The following is a 20,490-nucleotide window of genomic DNA, read 5'->3' as shown; positions in this document are numbered from 1 at the left end:
TAAATGAATCAAGGGTTACGGCAGAGAGACAAGGGAGTGAAGTTGAGGCCACGATCTAATTGAATAGCTCAGTCGACATGAGAGGCCAAATGTTGAGTGTGAGGTGCTGGAAAAGCACAGCAGGTCAGGCAGCAACTGAGGAGCAGGAGAATCAATGAAGGGCTTACACCCGAAACAGCAGGAAGCACTCCTGATAAAGGGCTTATGTCCAAAACATTGATTCTCCTGCTCCTCGGATGCTGCCTGACTGGCTGTTCTTTTCCAGCAACACACTCTCGACTCTGATCTCTGGCATCTGCAGGTTCTCACTTTCTCCATGACAGGCCAAATGGCCTACTGCAAATTATGTGTCCTTGAGTTTTACTTCTAGTGCAGAGAATGCAAATATTAACCTGAGCTGATGTTTAAATGTGGGAAAAAAAAGTTAGTATGGTCAGAGAATTTGGTACAGAGGCCTATATAATCAGATTCATGGAAAGCTCTGATTTTGTGGAATATATCAGACACATTTACCAAAACATTTGTTTCTCCACAGTGCAAAAACAATCCCTGAATTCTACATTCAGCCAGAGCTAAAACAGGCACCTATTATATAGACTGAAATTTAAATTGAGCATTGGTAGCTAACTGATACTACAGTTAGTATCTATTTTAGGTTCACATATAGTCACAAGACATCTATATATAGTCACTTCTAAAGAAAATTAAAAGGCAAGACAGATGAAAGTCCAATTCATATCATTATGATTTTCAAAGAAGTTTAAAAAAAAATCACATGCACAAAAAGCCAAAATTGGAGGGTAAGGAGATTTTGGGAAGTTTGTAACTCTGGAGAGGATCACATATGATAGTCCGTGGTGATATCAGAGAGATTTGAATATCAAGAGGAAAACTTTAAACTCAAGATTTCTGAGAATTATGCTGTATCGCTACCAAATACTGAAAGTCATCTGCTGGCTCATGCTTGTCCCCTCCACCACACCTCTCTTTCCTTCTGGACATTTTCAGCACCAGAGTCAGTTTGAAATTCCTAAGATGGGCTGTACAGGGATTCTTAATTGGCATCACAGCTTGTCAATTTCATACTAATAAAGCCCAAAACCCAATATGGATTAGGCCCAAAGCCCACATCTTGGCACTCACTGACTGCTTCAACTGAAACTGGGACAGGTTGCAGTTTCGTATCAAAAATACTTGTTTAATGTAACAGCACTCACCTTCAACACTTCTTTATCAGCAAATGCCATGATACCTTCAAAAATTATCACACTGGCTCCATACAATGTTTTCTGAGGCACAAAAACATACAATGAATCAGTGAGTAGCAACAAAGAAATGAGCATTTCCTAAAAGAAAAAAGTGACCTTAATTGCATTACAGATTTTGAAGACATAGCAGATATTCAAGAACACTCAAAGACCAGCCCTAAATAACCTGTTTTAATTAGAACAATTAAACTGTTTGCCCTGATCTATTTTTAAATGTAACATTTCATGCGAATAGGATTTTCTCCTCTTCCTCGGACTGCCTTCCATTTTCCTAATATCAGAATGCCGGTCATGATTCTGCCTCCTCAATGATTAGTTGTGCCTTCCTCCAGAATGTGAGTTTGACTCATGCTATTTTGGGTTGTCATTTTGCACAGTGGAGATTCTGAATGGGTGTCACAAAACAGATACCGTCACATAGATGGGTTAACTCCAGAAGGGTAAGAGAGGTAGGCACCTATGGCAGGAGTCTTTTGTGCATATACCTATTTCAAATAGGTACAGTATTTTGGAAAATGTAGGGATTGATGGATTCTCGGGGAACATAGCACGAACAGCCAAGTTTCTGGTATTGAGCCTGGCTCTAATGCAATGTTGGCTTTCAAGAGATCAATTGTGTTAGGGGATTCTGTATTCTGAGGTAGAGACAGACATTTCTGTGGCCAGCACAGAAAAAGCCCCAGAATGGTGCCAGGATCAAGGTTGTCTCAAGAGAGGGTGCAGAATGTTCTCATGGGGGAGAGGGGCCAGCAAGAGGTCATTGTCCACATTGGAACCAATGATATAGGAAAGGAAAAGGTTGAGATTCTGAAGTGAGATTACAGATAGTTAGGCAGAAATTTAAAAAGGAGGTCCTCAAAGGTAGTAATATCTGGATTACTCCCAGTGCTATGAGCTAGTGAGGGCAGGAATAGGAGGAGAGAGCAGATGAATGCATGGCTAAGGAGTTGGTGCATGGGAGAAGGATTCACATTTTTGGATCATTGGAATCTCTTTTGGGGTAGAAGTGACCTGTACAAGAAGGATGGATTGCACCTAAATTGGAAGGGGACTAATATACTGGCAGGGAAATTTGCTGGAACTGCTTGGGAGTATTTAAACTAGTAAGATTGGGGGGAAGGTGGTGAGGTGGTGGTGGTGGGACCCAGGGAGATAGTGAGGAAAGGGATCAATCTGAAACTGGTACAGTTGAGAACAGTGAGGGCAGGCAGGGTCAAGGCAGGACTAATAAATTAAACTGCATTTATTTCAATGCAAAGGGCCTAACAGGGAAGACAGATGAACTCAGGGCATGGTTAGGAACATGGGACTGGGATATCATAGCAATTACAGAAACATGGCTCAGGGATGGGCAGGACTGGTAGCTTAATGTTCCATGATACAAATGCTACAGGAAGGATAGAAAAGGAGGCAAGAGAGGAGGGGGAGTGGCATTTTTGATAAGGGATAGCATTACAGCTGTGTTGAGGGAGGATATTCCCGGAAATACATCCAGAGAAGTTATTTGGATGGAACTGAAAAATAATAAAGGGATGATCACCATATTGGGTTTGTATTATAGACCCCCTAATAGTCAGAGGGAAATTGAGAAACAAACTTGTAAGGAGATCTCAACTATCTGTAAGAATAATAGGGTAGTTATGGTAGGAGATTTTAACTTTCCAAACATCGCCTGGGACTGCCATAGTGTTAAAGGTTTAGTTGGAGAGGAATTTCTTCAATGCGTACAAGACAATTTTCTGATTCAGTATGTGGATGTACCTACTAGAGAAGGTGCAAAACTTGATCTACTCTTGGGAAATAAGGCAGGGCAGGTGACTGAGGTCTCAGTGGGGGAGCACTTTGGGGCCAGCGACCATAATTCTATTTGTTTTAAAATAGTGATGGAAAAGGATAGACCAGATCTAAAAGGTGAAGTTCTAAATGGGAGAAAAGCCAATTTTGATGGTATTAGGCAAGAATTTTCAAAAGCTGATTGGAGGCAGATGTTCACAGGTAAAAAGATGGCTGGAAAATGGGAAGACTTCAGAAATGAGATAACAAGAATCCAGACTAAGTATATTCCTGTCAGGGTGAAAGGAAAAGCTGGTAGATACAGGAATGCTGGATGACTAAAGAAATTGAGGGTTTGGTTAAGAAAAAGAAGGAAGCATATGTCAGGTATAGACAGAATAGATCGAGTGAATCCTTAGAAGAGTATAAAGGAAGTAGGAGTATACTTAAGAGGGAAATCAGGAGGACAAAAAGGGGACATGAGATAGGAAATAGAATTAAGGAGAATCCAAAGGGTTTTTTACAAATATATTAAGGACAAAAGGGTAACTAGGGAGAGAATAGGGCCCCTCAAAGATCAGCAAGGCCACAGAAAATGGGGGGGATACTAAACGAGAACTTTGCATCAGTATTTACTGTGGAAAAGGATATGGAAGATATAGACTGTAGGGAAATAGATGGTGACATCTTGCAAAATGCCCAGATTACAGAGGAGGAAATGCTGGATGTCTTGAAATGGTTAAAGGTGGATTGATTTCGAGGATCTGATCAGATATACCCGAGAACTCTGTGGGAAGCTAGAGAAGTGATTGCTGGGCTTCTTGCTGAGATATTTGTATCATCGATAGTCACAGGTGAGGTGCCAGAAGACTGGAGGTTGGTAAATGTGGTGCCACTGTTTAAGAAGGGTGGTAAGGACAAGCTAGGGAACGATAGACCAGTTACCCTGACCTTGGTGGTGGGCAAGTTGTTGGAGGGAATCCTGAGGGATTTGGAAAGGCAAGGACTGATTCGGGATAGTCAACATGGCTTTGTGCGTGGGAAATCACGTCTCACAAACTTGATTGAGTTTTTTAGAAGAAATAACAAAGAAGATTCATGAAGGCAGAGCAGTAGATGTGATCTACATGGACCTTAGTAAGGCGTTCGACAAGGTTCTCCATGGGAGACTGATTAGCAAGGTTAGATCTCATGGAATACAGGGAGAACTAGCCATTTGGATACAGAACTGGCTCAAAGGTAGAAGACAGAGAAGGGTGGTGAAGGGTCATTTTTCAGACTGGAGGCCTGTGACCAGTGGAGTGCCACAAGGTTTGGTGCTGGATCCTCTACTTTTTGCCATTTACATAAATGATTTGGATGCGAGCATAAGAGGTACAGTTAGTAAGTTTGCAGATAACACTAACATTGGAGGTGTAGTGGACAGTGAAGAGGGTTACCTCAGATTACAACAGGATCTGGACCAGATGGGCCATTGGGCTGAGAAGTGGCAGTTCGAGTGTAATTTAGATCAATGCGAGGTGCTGCATTTTGGGAAAGCAAATCTTAGCAGGACTTATACACTTAATGGTAAGGTCCTATGGAGTATTGCTGAACAATGAGACCTTGGAGTGCAGGTTCATAGCTCCTTGAAAGTGGAGTTGCAGGTAAATAGGATACTGAAGGTGACGTTTGGTATGCTTTCCTTTATTGGTCAGAGTATTGAGTCCAGGAGTTGGGAGGTCATGTTGCAGCAGTACAAGACATTGGTTAGGCCACTGTTGGAATATTGCATGCAATTCTCGTCTCCTTCCTATCGGAAAGATGTTGTGAAACTTGAAAGGGTTCAGAAAAGATTTACAAGGATGTTGCCAGGGTTGGAGGATTTGAGCTAGAGGAAGAGGATGAACAGGCTGGGGCTGTTTTCCCTGGAGCGTCGGAGGCTGAGGGATGACCTTATACAGGTTTACAAAATTATGAGGGGCATGGATCTTTTCCCGGGGGTCAGGGAGTCCAGAACTAGAGGGCATAGGTTTAGGGTGAGAAAGGAAAAATATAAAAGAGACCTAAGGGGCAACTTTTTCACGGAGACGGTAGTACGTGTATGGAATGAGCTGCCAGAGGAAATGGTGGAGGCTGGTACAATTGCAACGTTTAAGAGACATTTGGATGGGTATATGAATAGGAAGGGTTTGGAGGGATATGGGCTGGGTGCTGGCAGGTGGGACTAGATTAGGTTGGGGTATCTGGTTGGCATGGACAGGCTGGACTGAAGGGTCTGTTTCGATGCTGTACATCTCTATGACTCTATGGAATTTGTGGTGAAATTCCAAGAACCACTGTATAAATGCTGAACATTTCTGTCTGAAATTCCTCTCCTATTTCAAGTGGTTTTACCCAAATTTATTTTAAATGGGACAATAATTCTACTAAAACTAGTACAGATGGCAAGTTAGCCAAATACATTTAGCATTTTTATACTAATATCCCATTACAAAATTATTTCCTTCATTTGGTATAAATTAGTTTATAATCAGCTTTTATTGTTACTAATTCCATTGTTATTTCAGATACAATGATAATGTAACTAAAATAAAGTATTCTGATCTTATTCATATTTTAAAGGTAATTTTCAAAATACCTGTTCACAATGAACAGAAGTTAAATTTTCATGTTAATTTTCTCCAGTTTTTACAGCGTACTTTTAGCATTACACAGAGTAAAGCAAATAAATTCATTTTCTACTTCAACAAAAGGAGCATAATAATGCGAGATCCCAGAATAAATTGTGAAGTGTTTTACAAAACAATCTAGTTATCTAGAAATGGTAATGATAGGGAAGTATATCCCAGAGTTCAAAATTGCAAAATACAGCTAAAAAAATTGTGTTGCCGTTTTGTTTTTGCAACTTAACAGAATTGTGCATTTTAGATAAATTATATTAATAAAATCTTTTCAAATATTTATTCCACCGTCTTAAATTATATTACTACCATTGCCTCAACAGCCTCTTGTGGCAAAGAACATACAAATTATAAGTACCCTGTTTTTAAAAACTCGAGTATCCCATTGCTGGTAACATTCCAATGAATCTTCATGAATTATTTTCTACGGCTGTAATATTTTTCTTTAAGTGGTCTAAGAGAACATCAGAAAAACTACTATTGTGGCCTAGCCAATACCTTGCAAAATTCAAGATGTCTTTCTCTCTTAATGCACATTTTGGTTTTTTTTAAGTATGACAAAAACAAACCTTAATTAGTTCTTAGCTTTCCTTATTCATTCCTTTATAGCAACCTCTGTTTCACTGTACATTGTGCTTACCCATTCTTTCTTTCTACTGTGTGATGTAAAGTCATATATAGGGATTGATACACTTTTTCCTTGTTTTAGTTTCCTCAGAGTGGACACAATGAGACTAAAGTCAAAAGCATCTGGATGGTCAAAATTGTGTTCATTCTTGGCAGCTTGCTCCTGCTCCTGTTCAGTAAGTACCTACAGGGCAAAGAAAATGTTAAGAATTACACACCTGATAGCAATAGTAATATGAATAGATTTGTGTCATAAAGTCACACAGTGTAAAAGTGATTTTTGTAATATTGTGCAATAAGTTTAGATTTGTAGCCCACTGAATTGTGTTTTCTCGCACAGTATTATAATTTACGTTCTCAGTGCATGAAGCTCAATGCTAGGTGTACTACACTGTAAAACCTGCCCTTCCTGATTACTACTGCACTGCTAGTGGATTCAGGGTCTCGATCAGAGTGGTGCTGGAAAAGCACAGCAGGCCAGGCAGCATCCAAGGAGCAGGAAAATTGACGTTTCGGGCAAAAGCCCTTCATCAGGAATAGAGGCAGGAAGCCTCCAGAGTGGAAAGTTAAATGGTGAGGGTGGGGCTGGGGAGTAGGTAGCAAAGCGTACAATAGGTGAATGGGGGTGGGGATGGAGGTGATAAGTCAGAGGGGAGGGCGAAGCGGATAGGTGGGAAGGGAGATTAACAGGGAGGATAGGTCTTGAGGACAGTGCTGAGCTGGAAGGTTGGAACTGGAGTAAGGTGGGGGGGAGGGGAAATGAGGAAACTGGTGAAGTCCACATTGATGTCCTAGGGTTGAAGTGTTCCGAGTCGGAAGAGGAGGCGTTCTTCCTCCATGCGTTGGGTGGTGAGGGCAGGGTGGAGGAGGCCCAGGAGCTGCATGTTCTCGTTAGTGTGGGAGGGGGAGTTGAAATGTTTGGCTATGGGGTGGTGGGGTTGATTGGTGCGGGTGTCCTGGAGATGTTCCCTAAAGTGCTCTGCTAGGAGGCATCCAGTAAAGGAGACCGCATCGGGAGCGACGGATGCAATAAATGATGTGCAGGTGAAACTTTGATGGATGTGGAAAGCACCTTTGGGGCCTTGGATAGTGGTGAGGGAGGTGGTGTGGGTGCAGGTTTTGCAATTCCTGAGGTGGCAGGGGAAGGTGCCAGGACGGGAGGGTGGTTGTTTGGGGGGGTGTGGACCTGACCAGGTAGTCACGGAGGGAACGGTCTTTGCAGAAAGCAGAAAGGGGTGGGGGCAGAAATATATCTCTGGTGGTGGGGTCTGTTTGGAGGTGGCAGAAATGTCATCGGATGATAATGGTTAATGAGAAGGTTGGTGGGGTGGAAAGTGAGAACCCGGGGTGTTCTGTCCTTCTTACGGTTGGAGGGCAGAGGTGCGGAATGTGGATGAGATGCATTGGAGGCCATCTTCAACCACATGGGAAGGGAAATTGCGATCTCTAAAGAAGGAGCATGATGCATATTAAATTCATTGATGCGTGGACGGAGGCGGATAAAGGTAAGGCCTTTCCTGAGGACTGATTGTTCTTCCTCAGTGAGGGGAAGGTCTCGGGGGATAGTTAAAACTCGGCCAGGCTGGGAGCTAGGACCTGGTGTAGATGAGGAGCTGGAACTGGGGACGGAGCCTGTAACTGGAGTGGGCGTGGTGATCGGGGAAATGGGAATGGAGTCATGAGCAGGGGTAATGTTCCCCTTGGGGTTCTTGGGGGACGGGGATGGTGACAGTGGAATCTCTTGGGAGTGTGTCAGCAGAATGCAGGTGAGTGGTATTGGTGGGGCGGAAGTGGTGGTGAACATGGCAGTAGAGTGGGTGGAAGTCGCTGAATGCATGACGTCAGCGATTACGTGAGAGGGCAGAAGTGATGTCACGTGTGGTGCATGAGGAATCGTGAAGGGCAGAAGTGGATGTGGAAGTGGCCATGATGGGGGTGGAAGTGATGTCATCATTCACTATAGATTCAGTCCACAACAAAGTAGAACAGAGATTAAGTGTAGATGCCACTTAGAGAGGAAAAAGAACAACATTTCATTTCAATCTGAATTTAAATATTGCAAAGATTTTGAAAAAAAAATGCAAATGCACAATGAAACAGAATGATTTCTTCCTTCTCAATATTCTGTCACAAGTCCATGGATTCCCCAAAGAATTGCTATTCTGCTGGTACACCACCTCCACATCCCCCACCTCCCCTCAGCAGCATGTCCAATAACAAGAGGTTACAGAACTATTGTTTCAAAGTTGTAAATAAACTCACCTTGTAAAAGGAGTCCATAGACAGAAGCACAACCCAGGGAACATCTAAAGCTTCTATTATCTTCCTGGCCACAGTAGTTTTCCCTGAAGCACTTCCACCACATAATCCTAAAGAAATGATATAATTATGTTTGGCTGCTAGTTGTCTGGGGCAGTAATAAAAGACAATTTCTACTTCAAAAATATAAACATTTTAAATCTCAGTTGTTTGCAATTACCTCTCTGCTATTAACAGTTTCTATTCTTGAAGGATGGGCTGGTGACTTATTCTTATATTTCTGAAAATGCTATTTTAAGTTGCATTGCTAAAAGGTTAGTGGACATATCTTTGACCTTGTGTTGTCTCCTCAACCATTCCAGGGAACAGATTACCTTTGGTGATCACCTCTCCTGCCAGCACCACTGAATTGAGCATTTGCCATCCATAAAATGTAATCAATCTGCATCCTATCACTGAGTGGCAGTACACAGCATTGTATATAAAAATAGGAATTTTATTCTCAGCTAAGTTAAAAGGAGGACAAAGTATTTTCAGGTACATTAAGAGCATCAGATTGGCATCCGGACATATGGACTGGGCACTAAGTATCTCTTCCACACATTTTGTCAACTGATAAATGGTCAACAACAATGTTCCAGGGGATTAGAAAGTAAACACTTCAGAGACAGACACTCTCATTGGCACTAATGACTAAGAGAAGCTATTTGCTTAAAGAAAGAAAACATACTTGGGATGTCAGCAATGCTGGCTAAGACAGAAATTATTGTTCATTAACACTAAAATTGGATGTGTAGTGGACAGCTAAGTTTACCTCAAATTATAATGGGGTCTTGATTAGATGGTCAAATGGGCTGAGGAGTGGCAGATGGAGTTTAATTTAGATAAATGCGAGGTGCTGCATTTTGGAAAAGCAAATCAGTGCAGTACATATACACTTAATGGTAAGGTCCTGGGGAGTGTTGCTGAACAAAGAGTCCTTGGAGTGCAGGTTCATAGTTCCTTGAAAGAGGAGTTGCAAGTAAATAGGATAGTGAAGGCAGCAATTGGTATGATTTCCTTTATTGGTCAGAGTATTGAGTATAGGAGTTGGGAGGTCATTTTGTGGCGGGGTGGGCCATTTTTGGAATATTGTGTGCAATTCCGGTCTCTTACTTATCGGAAGGATAAGGAAACTTGAAAGGGTTCAGAAAAGATTTACAAGGATATTGCCAAGATTGGAGGATTTGAGCTATAGGGAAATGTTGAATAGGCTGTGGCTGTTTTCCCTGGAGCATCAGATGCTGAGGGGTGACCTTTTAGAGGTTTATAAAATCATGAAGGGCAGAGAAAGGATAAATAGACAAAGTATTTTCCCTGGATTAGTATATGAATAGGAAGGGGTTAGAGGGATATGGGCCAAGTGCTGGCAAATGGGACTTGATTATGTTAGGATATCTGGTTGGCATGGACAAGTTGGAACTAATGGTCTGTTTCTGTGCTGTACATCTCTATGATTCTATAATAACTAGCCTTGAGAAAGTAATAGTGAGTTGTTTTCTCCCAGGCTGGTAATAGTGGGAAAGTATAACGGTAATGCAATTGAAGGGACGATAATTAGTTTCTCTGTTGGGCGATGGTCATTGCCTGAAACTTGTGTGGTACAAATGTTATTTGTGCTTTATCAGCCCAAAAGTGAATTTTGGAGAAAGTGAGGACTGCAGAAGCTGGAGATCAGAGTTGAGAATGCGCTGCTGGAAAAGCACAGTAAGCCAAGCAGCATCCGAAAGAAGCAGGAGAATCGACATTTCGGGCATGAGCCCTTCATCTGGAAGACACCACACTCTCCAATGTAAATGTTGTCCAGGTATTGCTGCAGTTGAATGTGGACTGCTTCAGTAACTGAAGATTTGCAAATGGTGCTGAACATTACACAATCATCATCAAAAGTTCCTACTTCTGATCTTATGACGGAAGGAATATCATTGAAAAGGGAGCTAAAAGATATTTGGCCCTTGGGCCCTAATCTGAGGAAATCCTGTAGGGATGTCCTGGAACTGAGACGACTGACCTCCAAAAACCATAACCTTTGTGCCAGGTACTCTTTGAATCAATAGTTAGCAACTCCTCCCCACCCTCCAATCCACAATCACCACCACTAAACTGTTTCGCCATCGAGGACATGGATATTTGTGAGCTCGCTCTCCCTGTTAAGTTGTTGAACTGTAATCTAATAGTTATAACTGGATATAGCAGAACTTCAAAATTAGATTAGATCACCTGCAGTCTGAAAACAGGCCCTTCAACCCAACAGGTCCACACCGACCCTCCGAAGAATAACCCACCCAGACCCATTCCCCTACCTTATGTTTACCCCTGACTAATGAACCTAACCCCATGGGCAATTTAGCATGGCCAACTCACCTGACCTGCACATCTGTGGATTGTGGGAGGAAACTGGAGCACTCGGAGGAAACCCACGCAGATATAGGGAGAATTGAACCTGGGTCCCTGGCGCTGTGAGGCAGTAGTGCTAACCAGATCTGTTGGATTGCTTAGCCCTGTCTATAGCATACTGCTTGGAATGCAAATAGTCTTGTATTTTATCTTCGCCAGATTGACACCTCATTTGTTTGTATGTTTGGCGCAGATTCCAAGCACGCACTCCTGCATTATTCTGTGAACTTGAGTGGATCTCCCGATTTGATTGTAAAGTTAAAATTCTTTTTAAAACATTCATAGGAAGTGGGCATCGCTGGTTGAACCAGCATTTATTACCATTCCTGAAATGCCTTCTTGAATCATTACCATCTATTTGCTCTAGATAGACCCACAATATAGTTCCAGGATTTTGAGCCAGTGACACTAGAGGAACAGCGATATATTTCCAAGTCAGGGTGTGCAACTTAGAGGGCAACTTGTAGGTGATGGTATTCCTGTGTATCTGCTGGTCTTGTCATATGAGATGGAAGAGATCATGGGCTTGGAAGGTGGTAAGGATCCTCGGTGAATATCTACAGTGGGTCCTGTGGATAATACACACTGCTATAAACGAGTGTCAAAGATGGAGGGAGTGAATGTTCATGGATGTGGTGCAGTCATGTCAGCTGCTTTGTTCTGGCTGATGTTAGGTTTTGAGTGTTGTTGGACCCGCACTCATCTAAACAAGTGGAGAGTTTTCCATTACACTCCTGATTTGTGTTTTGTAGATGGCAGACAGGCTTTGCAGAGTCAAGAGGAGAGTTGCTTGCTGCAAGATTCCTATCCTCTGACCTTTCCTTATAGGCACAGTATTTAAATAGTGAGTCCTGTTCTGCTTCTGCTCAATAATAATCCCCTCAAGATATCAATAGTGGAAGATTCAGTAAAGCAAATGTCTGAATATCACGGAGAGAGATTGGATTGTCTTTTGTTGGAGATTATCATTCATGCCACACAAGTGCCAGGCAATGTTGCTTGCCACATGTCAGTTCAAACTGAGACATTGTTCCAGTCTTGCAGTATTTTACATGGACTGCTTCAGTATCTCAGAAGTTGAAAATGGTGTGGGACATCAGCTGCAAACATTCCCATTTCTGAACTCCATGATGGAGGTAGGTCATTGATGAAGCAGCCGAATGTAGTTGGGCCTCTGTCATTACCAAAGAACTCTTGCAGAAACGTCCTGAAGCTGAGATAACTGATCATCATTAATTACAAATCAGCTTCCTTTGTGCAAGGTATGACTCCAATCAGTGGAGAGTTTTCCCCGGATTTCCGATGACTCTAGTTTTGCTAAGAATCCTTGATGCCACACTCAACCGAACATGGCCTTTATGTCAAGGAGAGTCACTTTAACCTTACGTTTGGAACTGGACTGTTTTTGTCCAATAGACAATAGGTGCAGGAGTAGGCTATTCTGCCCTTTGAGCCTGCACCACCATTCAATATGTTCATGGCTCATCATCCTTAATCAGTATCCTGTTCCTGCTTTATCTCCATAACCCTTGATTCCATTATCCTTGAGCGCTCTATCAACTCTTTCTTAAATGAATCCAGAGACTGGGTCTCCACTGCCCTCTGGGGCAGAGCATTCCACACAGCCACCACTCTCTGGGTGAAGAAGTTTCTCCTCATCTCTGTCCTAAATGGTCTACCCCGTATTTTGAAGCTGTTTACTCTGGTTTGGCACTCACCCATCAGCGGAAACATGTTTCCTGCCTCCAGAGTGTCCAATCCTTTAATAATCCTATATGTCTCAATCAAATCCCCTCTCAGTCTTCTAAACTCAAGGGTATACAAGCCCAGTCGCTCTAGTCTTTCAGCGCAAGGAAGTCCCGCCTTTCCAGGAACTGACCTTGTGAACCTACGCTGCACTCCCTCAATAGCCAGAATGTCTTTCCTCAAATTTGGAGACGAGAACTGCACACAGTATGCCAGCTGTGGTCTCACCAGGGCCCTGTACAGCTGCAGAAGAACCTCTTTGCTTCTATACTCAATCCCTCTTGTTATGAAGGCCAGCATGCTATTAGCCTTCTTCACTACCTGCTGTACCTGCATGCTTACCTTCATTGATTGGTAAAAACAATGACTTCCAGATGCTGGAAACTAGATTCTAATTAGTGGTGCTGGAAGAGCACAGCAGTTCAGGCAGCATCCAAAGTGCAGCGAAATCGACATTTCGGGCAAAAGCCCTTCATCAGGAATAAAGGCAGAGAGTCTGATGCGTGGAGAGATAAGCTAGAGGAGGGTGGGGGTGGGGAGAAAGTAGCATAGAGTACAATGGGTGAGTGGGGGAGGGGATGAAGGTGATAGGTCAGGGAGGAGAGGGTGGAGTGGATAGGTGGAAAGAAGATAGGCAGGTAGGACAAGTCCAAACAAGTCATGGGGACAGTGCTGAGCTGGAAGTTTGGAACTAGGGTGAGGTTGGGGAAGGGGAAATAACGAAACTGTTGAAGTCCACATTGATGCCCTGGGGTTGAAGTGTTCCAAGGCGGAAGATGAGACGTTCTTCCTCCAGGCATCTGGTGGTGCGGGAGCGGCAGTGAAGGAGGCCCAGGACCTCCATGTCCTCGGCAGAGTGAAATGTTGGGCCAAGGGGCGGTGTGGTTGATTGGTGGGGTGTCCCGGAGATGTTCCTGAAAGTGCTCTGCTAGGAGACACCCCGTCTCCCCAATGTAGAGGAGATCGCATCAGGAGCAATGGATACAATAAGTGATATGTGCAGGTGAAACTTTGATGGATGTGGAAGGCTCCTTTAGGCCTTGGATAGAGGTGAGGGAGGAGTGGGCACAGGTTTTACAGTTCCTGCGATGGCAGGGGAAAGTGCCAGAATGGGAGGGTGGGTTGTAGGGGAGCGTAGACCTGACCAGGTAGTCACGGAGGGAATGGTCTTTGCGGAAGGCAGAAAGGGGTGGGGAGAGAAATATATCCCTGGTGGTGGGGTCTTTTTGTAGGTGGCAGAAATGTCGGCAGATGATTGTGTACAAGAACACCCAGATCTCTTTGTACTGCCCCTTTACCTAAATTGATTCCATTTAGGTAGTAATCTGCCTTCCTGTTCTTGCCACCAAAGTGGATAACATACATTTATCCACATTAAACTGCATCTGCCATGCATCTGACCACTCACCTAACCTGCCCAGGTCACCTTGTAATCTCCGAACATCCTCCTCACATTTCACCCTGCCACCCAGCTTAGTATCATCAGCAAATTTGCTAATGTTATTACTAATACCATCTTCTATATCATTAATATATATTGTAAAAAGCTGCAATCCCAGCACTGATCCCTGCAGTAACCCACTGGTCACTGTTGCCATTCTGAAATGGAGCCGTTTATCACTACTCTTTGTTTCCTGTCAGCCAACCAACTTTCAATCCAAGTTAGTACTTTGCCCCCAATACCATGTGCTCTAAGTTTGCTCACTAACCTCCTATGTGGGACTTTACCAAAGGCTTTCTGAAAGTCCAAGTACACTACATCTACTGGATCTCCCTCGTCCATCTTCAGAGTTACATCCTCAAACAAATTCCAGAAGATTAGTCAAGCATGATTTCCCCTTCATAAATCCAAACTGATTCTGACCTATCCTGTTACTACTATCTAGATGTGTCATAATTTGAAACGAGGCTATGAGGAGATCAGGAGCAGAATGGTCCCAGTGGAAGGCAAACTAAGTGTCAATGAGAAGCTTATTGATAAGCAAGTGCTGCTTAGTAACACTGTTGATGACTACTTCCATAACTTTACTGAAGAAAAGAAGGCTGATGGCATGGTAATTGGGTGGGTTGGGATGGTCCTGCTTTTTATCTATAGGGCATACCTGGCAAACAATTTTCCACATCACTGGATAGATACAAGTGTTGTGCTGTACTGGAACACCTTGGCCATGATAGTGGCTCAAGTCTTTAGCTCTATTGCCAGTGTGTTGTCAGAGCCCGTGACCTTTGTTGTATCGAGTGCCTTCAGCCATTTCTTGATATCATGTGGAGAGAATTGAATTAACTGAAGGCCAGCATCCAAAGCACTGGGGACCTCTGGAGGTGACTGAGACAGTTCAGCATTCAGTGGGAGGTGATGGAGTAGCAGAAATATCACTGGACTTGTAATCCAGAGGTCACAGAGTAATGCTCTGGGGACATGGATTCAAATCCCAGCATGGCAAAGAAAAACAAAAATCTGGATCTGAAACAATCCTCATAGAGACCATGTAATTATCACCAACTATTGTAAATAATCTACCTCAGTTACTAATGTCATTTAGGGAAGGAAATCTGCTATTCTTATCTGATCTGGCCTATTTGTGACTACAGACTACAGCAATGTGGTTGACTCAATCCTCTGAAATGGTCTTAGCAAGCCACTCAAGTCAAGTATGTTAGAGATGGGTAACAGATGCTTGATTTGCCAAAGCTCAAGAGAATTTTTTAAAAAAGCAATCAGGCTTCATGGGATCTGGACTCAATGCTGAGACCTGGCAAAGCAACTCCTTCCCAACAGTATACATTGCTATGGATCTGGAGACACATGAAAATCAGTTAAGCTGCCATGGTCGAATCAGAACATGAGGTGTTCTGGATTACTAATCCAGAGGCATTATTACTATTCTACCACCTGCTTATTGACGAGGACGACTTATTCCCTTTTATGAATGTCTACACTTGCTCACCCTTACTGATTTTTCTATACCTTCCTGTCACATTATTGTCGGGACTTGAGATTCAGTGTGTTAATGCTGGGAATGTCATGGGATAATAGTTAGAGTCTCTTTTGTTGGAGATGGTCATTGCCTGGTACTTATGTGACACAAACTCTACTTGCCACTTATCAGTCCAAGCCTGTATGTTGTTCAATTCTTGCTGCATAAGGACACTGATTGCTTCAGAATCTGCAATGTTTCAAATTGTGCAGAACGTGGTACAATCATCAAATTTCTGACCTCACGATGGAGGGAACACAATCAAGGACACATGAAGCAAGGGGAGATGGTGGCAAAGTGGTAATTTCACTGGATATGTAATCCAGAGGCCTAGGTTAATATTCTGGGGCATAGTGCCCTTTAGGCATTGAAACTGCTATTCTTACCAACACTGTACGTGGTTAACTCTTAACTGCCCACTGGACGATTACTGATGGGCAATGAATCCTGACCTTGCCAGTGACCCCACAATACATGAAAACTAGGATCTGCAATGAAGCCCTAGAACTGAGATGATTGACCTCCAACAGCCATAAATCCCCAGGGTCAAGGCCACCACTGTTGGTTGATCTGCCTCACAGTTGGGACAAGACATACCCAATGATGATGATGATGATGACAACAATGGTGTCTGGGACATTGGCAGGCTGTTGCTGGGTTAAAGTATGCACTAGCTCTCCCGCTGTTGGCACTAGTGCCAGATGTTAGTAGAGAGGACTTTGCCAAGCTGACAGGGCAGCATGTTGTGTCTTATGCCTAGGTCATTGCCGAGTGGTCTTCTAGTTTTATTTCTTTGATTTTTCTGCAGAGGTTTAATACAATGTAGTGGCTTGTTAGGCCATTTCAGCAGTTACTTGGCTGCAGTTTGGAGTCACATTTCAGCCAGACAGTAAAAAAGCCTGGCAGGTTTCCTTGCCTAATGAACATTGAGTGAACCAGATGGGTTACTCTGTGGTTATGAACACTATTTGTTTGATCTTGGATCAAATTAAGGCTAGAGCAATCATTCATTGCTTTTAAGATGGCAAATTCCTGCTTTAAAGTGCTATAATTTACCATCTGTCTATTTTCCAAATTAAGCAAACTACAAATGAGCTGCAATAAATGATTTAAATTGATGTCTGGTGGAAGTGTTTGGTGCTGGAATAGCTTTGTGCCTTGGAGGCAGTATTGTAGAAAAAAATACTCAGAAAACAACTGACCCCTGCTTTAGTGTGCTCTTGTGGCATGGTGGTAGTGTCTTTACACCTGGGCTAAAGGGCCTGGGTTCAAGTCCCACCTGCTCAAGAAACATTTCATAACATCTCTGACCAGGTTGATTAGGAAAGTAGGTGAATAATTTTATTTTAAAGAAACTTGGTGTCTTGGAGCTCATTATGAGACAAGCATTATTCCTAGCATGTTCTTTTGGAAAGATTTGATAGTTGTATCATGACATTACTCGTGAATATTAGTGATATTCAATATTCCTTGTCATTTTGACCTACCAGTTAACCCATCCCATACAATGGGCAGCATAAAACCAAGGTGATTGGGATCTTGCCTGTTGGTTGGAAAGCCAGACTTGCATCTCTTTTTGGGGATGCACCATGGTGTTAAGTGTTTATCAACAATTTAAATGGTCTGTGTCAGGGGTAGCATGGTGGCTCAGTGGTTAGCATTGCCTCCTCATAGCACAAGGGACTGATTTCAGACTCCGGCAACTGTCTGTGTGGAGTTTACACATTCTCTTCATGTCTGCATGGGTTTCTCCGGGTGCTCTAGTTATCTCTCACAATACAAAGAGGTGCAGGTTAGGTGAATTGGCCAAGCTACATTGCCCATAGTGTTCAGGGACATGTTGGCTAGGTGTATTATTCAGGGGTAAATATAGGACAATAGGATAGGGGAATGAGCCTGGGTGGATTACTCCTCGGAGGGTCAGAGTGGACTTGTTGGGCTGAAGGGCCTGTTTCCACACTGTAGGGATTCTATGATTTTGAGGCTCTCCCCAGGGTCAAGGAATCCTTAGGCTAAACAGATACTCCCTGAGAGCTGCTGGTCAATTAAGAGGTCAGTGGTTCACACCTGTAGCCAGTTTCATGTGAATACTAGCAGCTCCTGGCAAAGCATCCATTTGAATTTCAGGATTGGCGGGTGAGAACAGGACAGGTGTTATATGGGAAGGAAATTAAGGAGGTAAGAGTGGTCATTAGAAGGAAAAGGTTGGCTCTCAGCAGGCACTATCCTTCCCATTACCCCCAATCTAGAATGGAGTATTTTTAACCTTTGACCTCCAACCCTGAACCTGCAGGAAATCCAACAAAGACAACTGGCCATGTGGTGATTGCTCTACATGCCACTGGCTGAATGCAAGGAGTGACAGGATCAGGTCCTTAAAATGGGCATTGCACACCTAAAGGCCTCAATTAATGTTGGAGGCGCGAAGGCTGTTCATGAAGCTTCTTGCCCAAAATTAATTGGGGCAAAGGTGGGAAGGCACAAGGGTACCTACCCCAATACCTTTGAGCCCACTTAGACGCCACCTGCTTCCAAACTTGTCTTAAATGTAACTGATGTTCCAAATGAAAAAGGCTTTAGTATCAGTGAGGCCTTTGAGATGGGATAGAAAACGTGTATAATCCTACTGAATGCAGGGCAGGCTCAAGGGACGTTATGGCATAATTCTCCTATTTCTTTAGGTTTCGCAGTGTAGGCTCACATGCTGCGAGTGGCCAACAGGAAACTGAACCATCCTGATTCTCCAGTTTAAAAATGAAACTGCAGTAAAATAAGTATGCTCAATGGTGACATCCAAAGCACATTTTGAAATTACTTCTGAAGTGATTTATGCATCAAATAAAAGAGGAGGCTGTGAGAACTGCCCCAGAACTGCAGTACACAAAAGCAAGAACAGAAACTTGCTGGAGAGACTCAGCAGGTCTGGTAACATCTGCAGAATCAATGTTTTGGGTCCAGTGACCCTTCTTTAGAATAGTCCTGCCAGACCTGCTGAGGTTCTGCAGCAATTTCTGTCCATAACTGCAGTTCTTTGTAAGTCTAAAGCTGACAATTACTATATGGGACAAAAGCATAAGAACCAATTATGAAGTTTAGTCTTAATAGAATAAATGGCAATATTTGCAAAAAGGTTTTCAACCAGAAATTTTGAAAGATTGATATCACAATTCTGTAATTGTGCATTCCTTACCAATGACAAATGCTTCTTTGCACTGTGTTCCATGTTCGTTGTACCAAGGAGGTCGCCCTGCAGTGTAAATTGTTCGTGTGCTTGTTCTTAAAAGTGGTGGTTCAGATTTGCACTGGCTAGTTGTTCGCTTTCGTGATGACAACGAAGGGTTTACAGAGGGTAATAATCTGTCCAGTGCATTTTCACTGCTACGAAAAAAAAGGAACAGCATTGTGATAGCTATTCCCATAGTTAATACAAATACATTCTTTCCTCTCCAAATCCAGAAACATCAAATGGCTAGTGGGTTTATTGAAGTTCATCTGTCCTTTAGTACTCCAACTTGTTCATCAAACCTCAATGTCAAATTGCTTCTGCCATTTAAACAACTTGGGGTGAATTTTCCCCAGGCAGGTGAGACCAAGAGCTGAGTTTCTAGAATGCATCGCTGGTGAAAATGCGATTTGCTATGCGGTAAATTTCATGATTTTGTTAGATTGAACTCTGGCTCAGCTTAGGGGCATTCATCTTAATATTGTTTAAGATGCTTGCCATGGTAGCACAAGGAGGTCAGGAACAGAATATAGAGATTGAAATAAAAGGTAGATTACACTTACAACTGTTTACTGTAGGTTATCGCCCAGTGTATAGGAGGTGAAGGAATAAAACTGTAAAGAAGTGTAAATAAAATCAAAATAATTGAGATTACTGACAAACCTTTAGTTCCAGAGTCTGGAAAAAAAGCATCATGTGTGGATGATCCAGTCTTAATCAAAATCAAAGCAAAATTTTACAGCCCCTACCAATAGGTTTGCAGGTGATGGCTTATAATATTCTGTCAGTGTTCTTCCCGTCACTAAACTTTGCAGCAATTTTTGAGGACAGTTGGAAGAGCCTAAGGTCCATCTACTCATTCCTTAGTTGAGGCCTTTAACTTTTTGTTTTAAGTCATTCACAGGATACAGGCATTACTGGATGGACCAGTATGTTTTGCCCATATTTAGGGCAGTTAAGAGTCAACCCCACTGCTGTGGATCTGAAGTCACATGTAGGCAGACCAGGTAAGGACAACTGTTCACATTAGTGAACCAGACAGGTTTTGCTGACAATTAATCACTATTTCATGGTTAATTCCAGATTTCTATTCAATCTAAATTCCTTCATCTTCCATGACAGGATTCAAACTTGTGTCCCCAAGTCTGTTGATTAATAATTTAGCAATAATATCACTAGGTCAGTGCCAAGCAGCAACTTTTAGGCCCGACAGGCAGAAAGGAAGGTGCAAGCCAGGCAGCATCAGGAGGTGGAGAAGTCGATGTTTTGGGTGTAACCTCATGCTGTCTGGCTTGCTGTGTTCTTCCAGCCTCCTGCCTGTATTTTGTATTCCAGCATCTGCAGCTTTTTTTTCTAAGCAACTTAAGGCTGGCAAGCAGTGGTTGGGAATGGAGTAGAGGACGCATAGCAGGTTAACCTGCAGAGGAGAGATGGGAGAACATCCCTTACATCCTCCACCTAAAAACATCAGCACCCTTTCTGGCTTTTGTAATCCACTCCCACACTCCTCTTACCCC

General features: G+C 42.9%; 1 protein-coding gene across 2 annotated transcripts in view; it reads right to left on the bottom strand.

The window, feature by feature from the left end:
• The window catches only part of LOC132822749 (uridine-cytidine kinase-like 1), a 142,574-nt gene that overhangs the window by 59,955 nt on the left and 62,129 nt on the right, over positions 1-20,490 (bottom strand). For both annotated transcript variants that reach the window (XM_060836050.1, XM_060836049.1), the window contains exons 2-5: positions 18,941-19,128; positions 8,594-8,700; positions 6,345-6,515; positions 1,218-1,289 (exon numbers count right to left, since the gene is read on the bottom strand). In XM_060836050.1, the coding sequence (XP_060692033.1) occupies positions 1,218-1,289; positions 6,345-6,515; positions 8,594-8,700; positions 18,941-19,128 (538 nt within the window). The remainder of the gene's footprint in view (positions 1-1,217; positions 1,290-6,344; positions 6,516-8,593; positions 8,701-18,940; positions 19,129-20,490) is intronic.

This window comes from Hemiscyllium ocellatum, chromosome 15 (assembly GCF_020745735.1).
Source record: "Hemiscyllium ocellatum isolate sHemOce1 chromosome 15, sHemOce1.pat.X.cur, whole genome shotgun sequence".
Classification (NCBI taxonomy): domain Eukaryota; kingdom Metazoa; phylum Chordata; class Chondrichthyes; order Orectolobiformes; family Hemiscylliidae; genus Hemiscyllium; species Hemiscyllium ocellatum.
The sequence above is the reverse complement of the archived record's forward strand: the minus strand, read 5'-3'. Positions and strand labels throughout refer to the sequence as shown.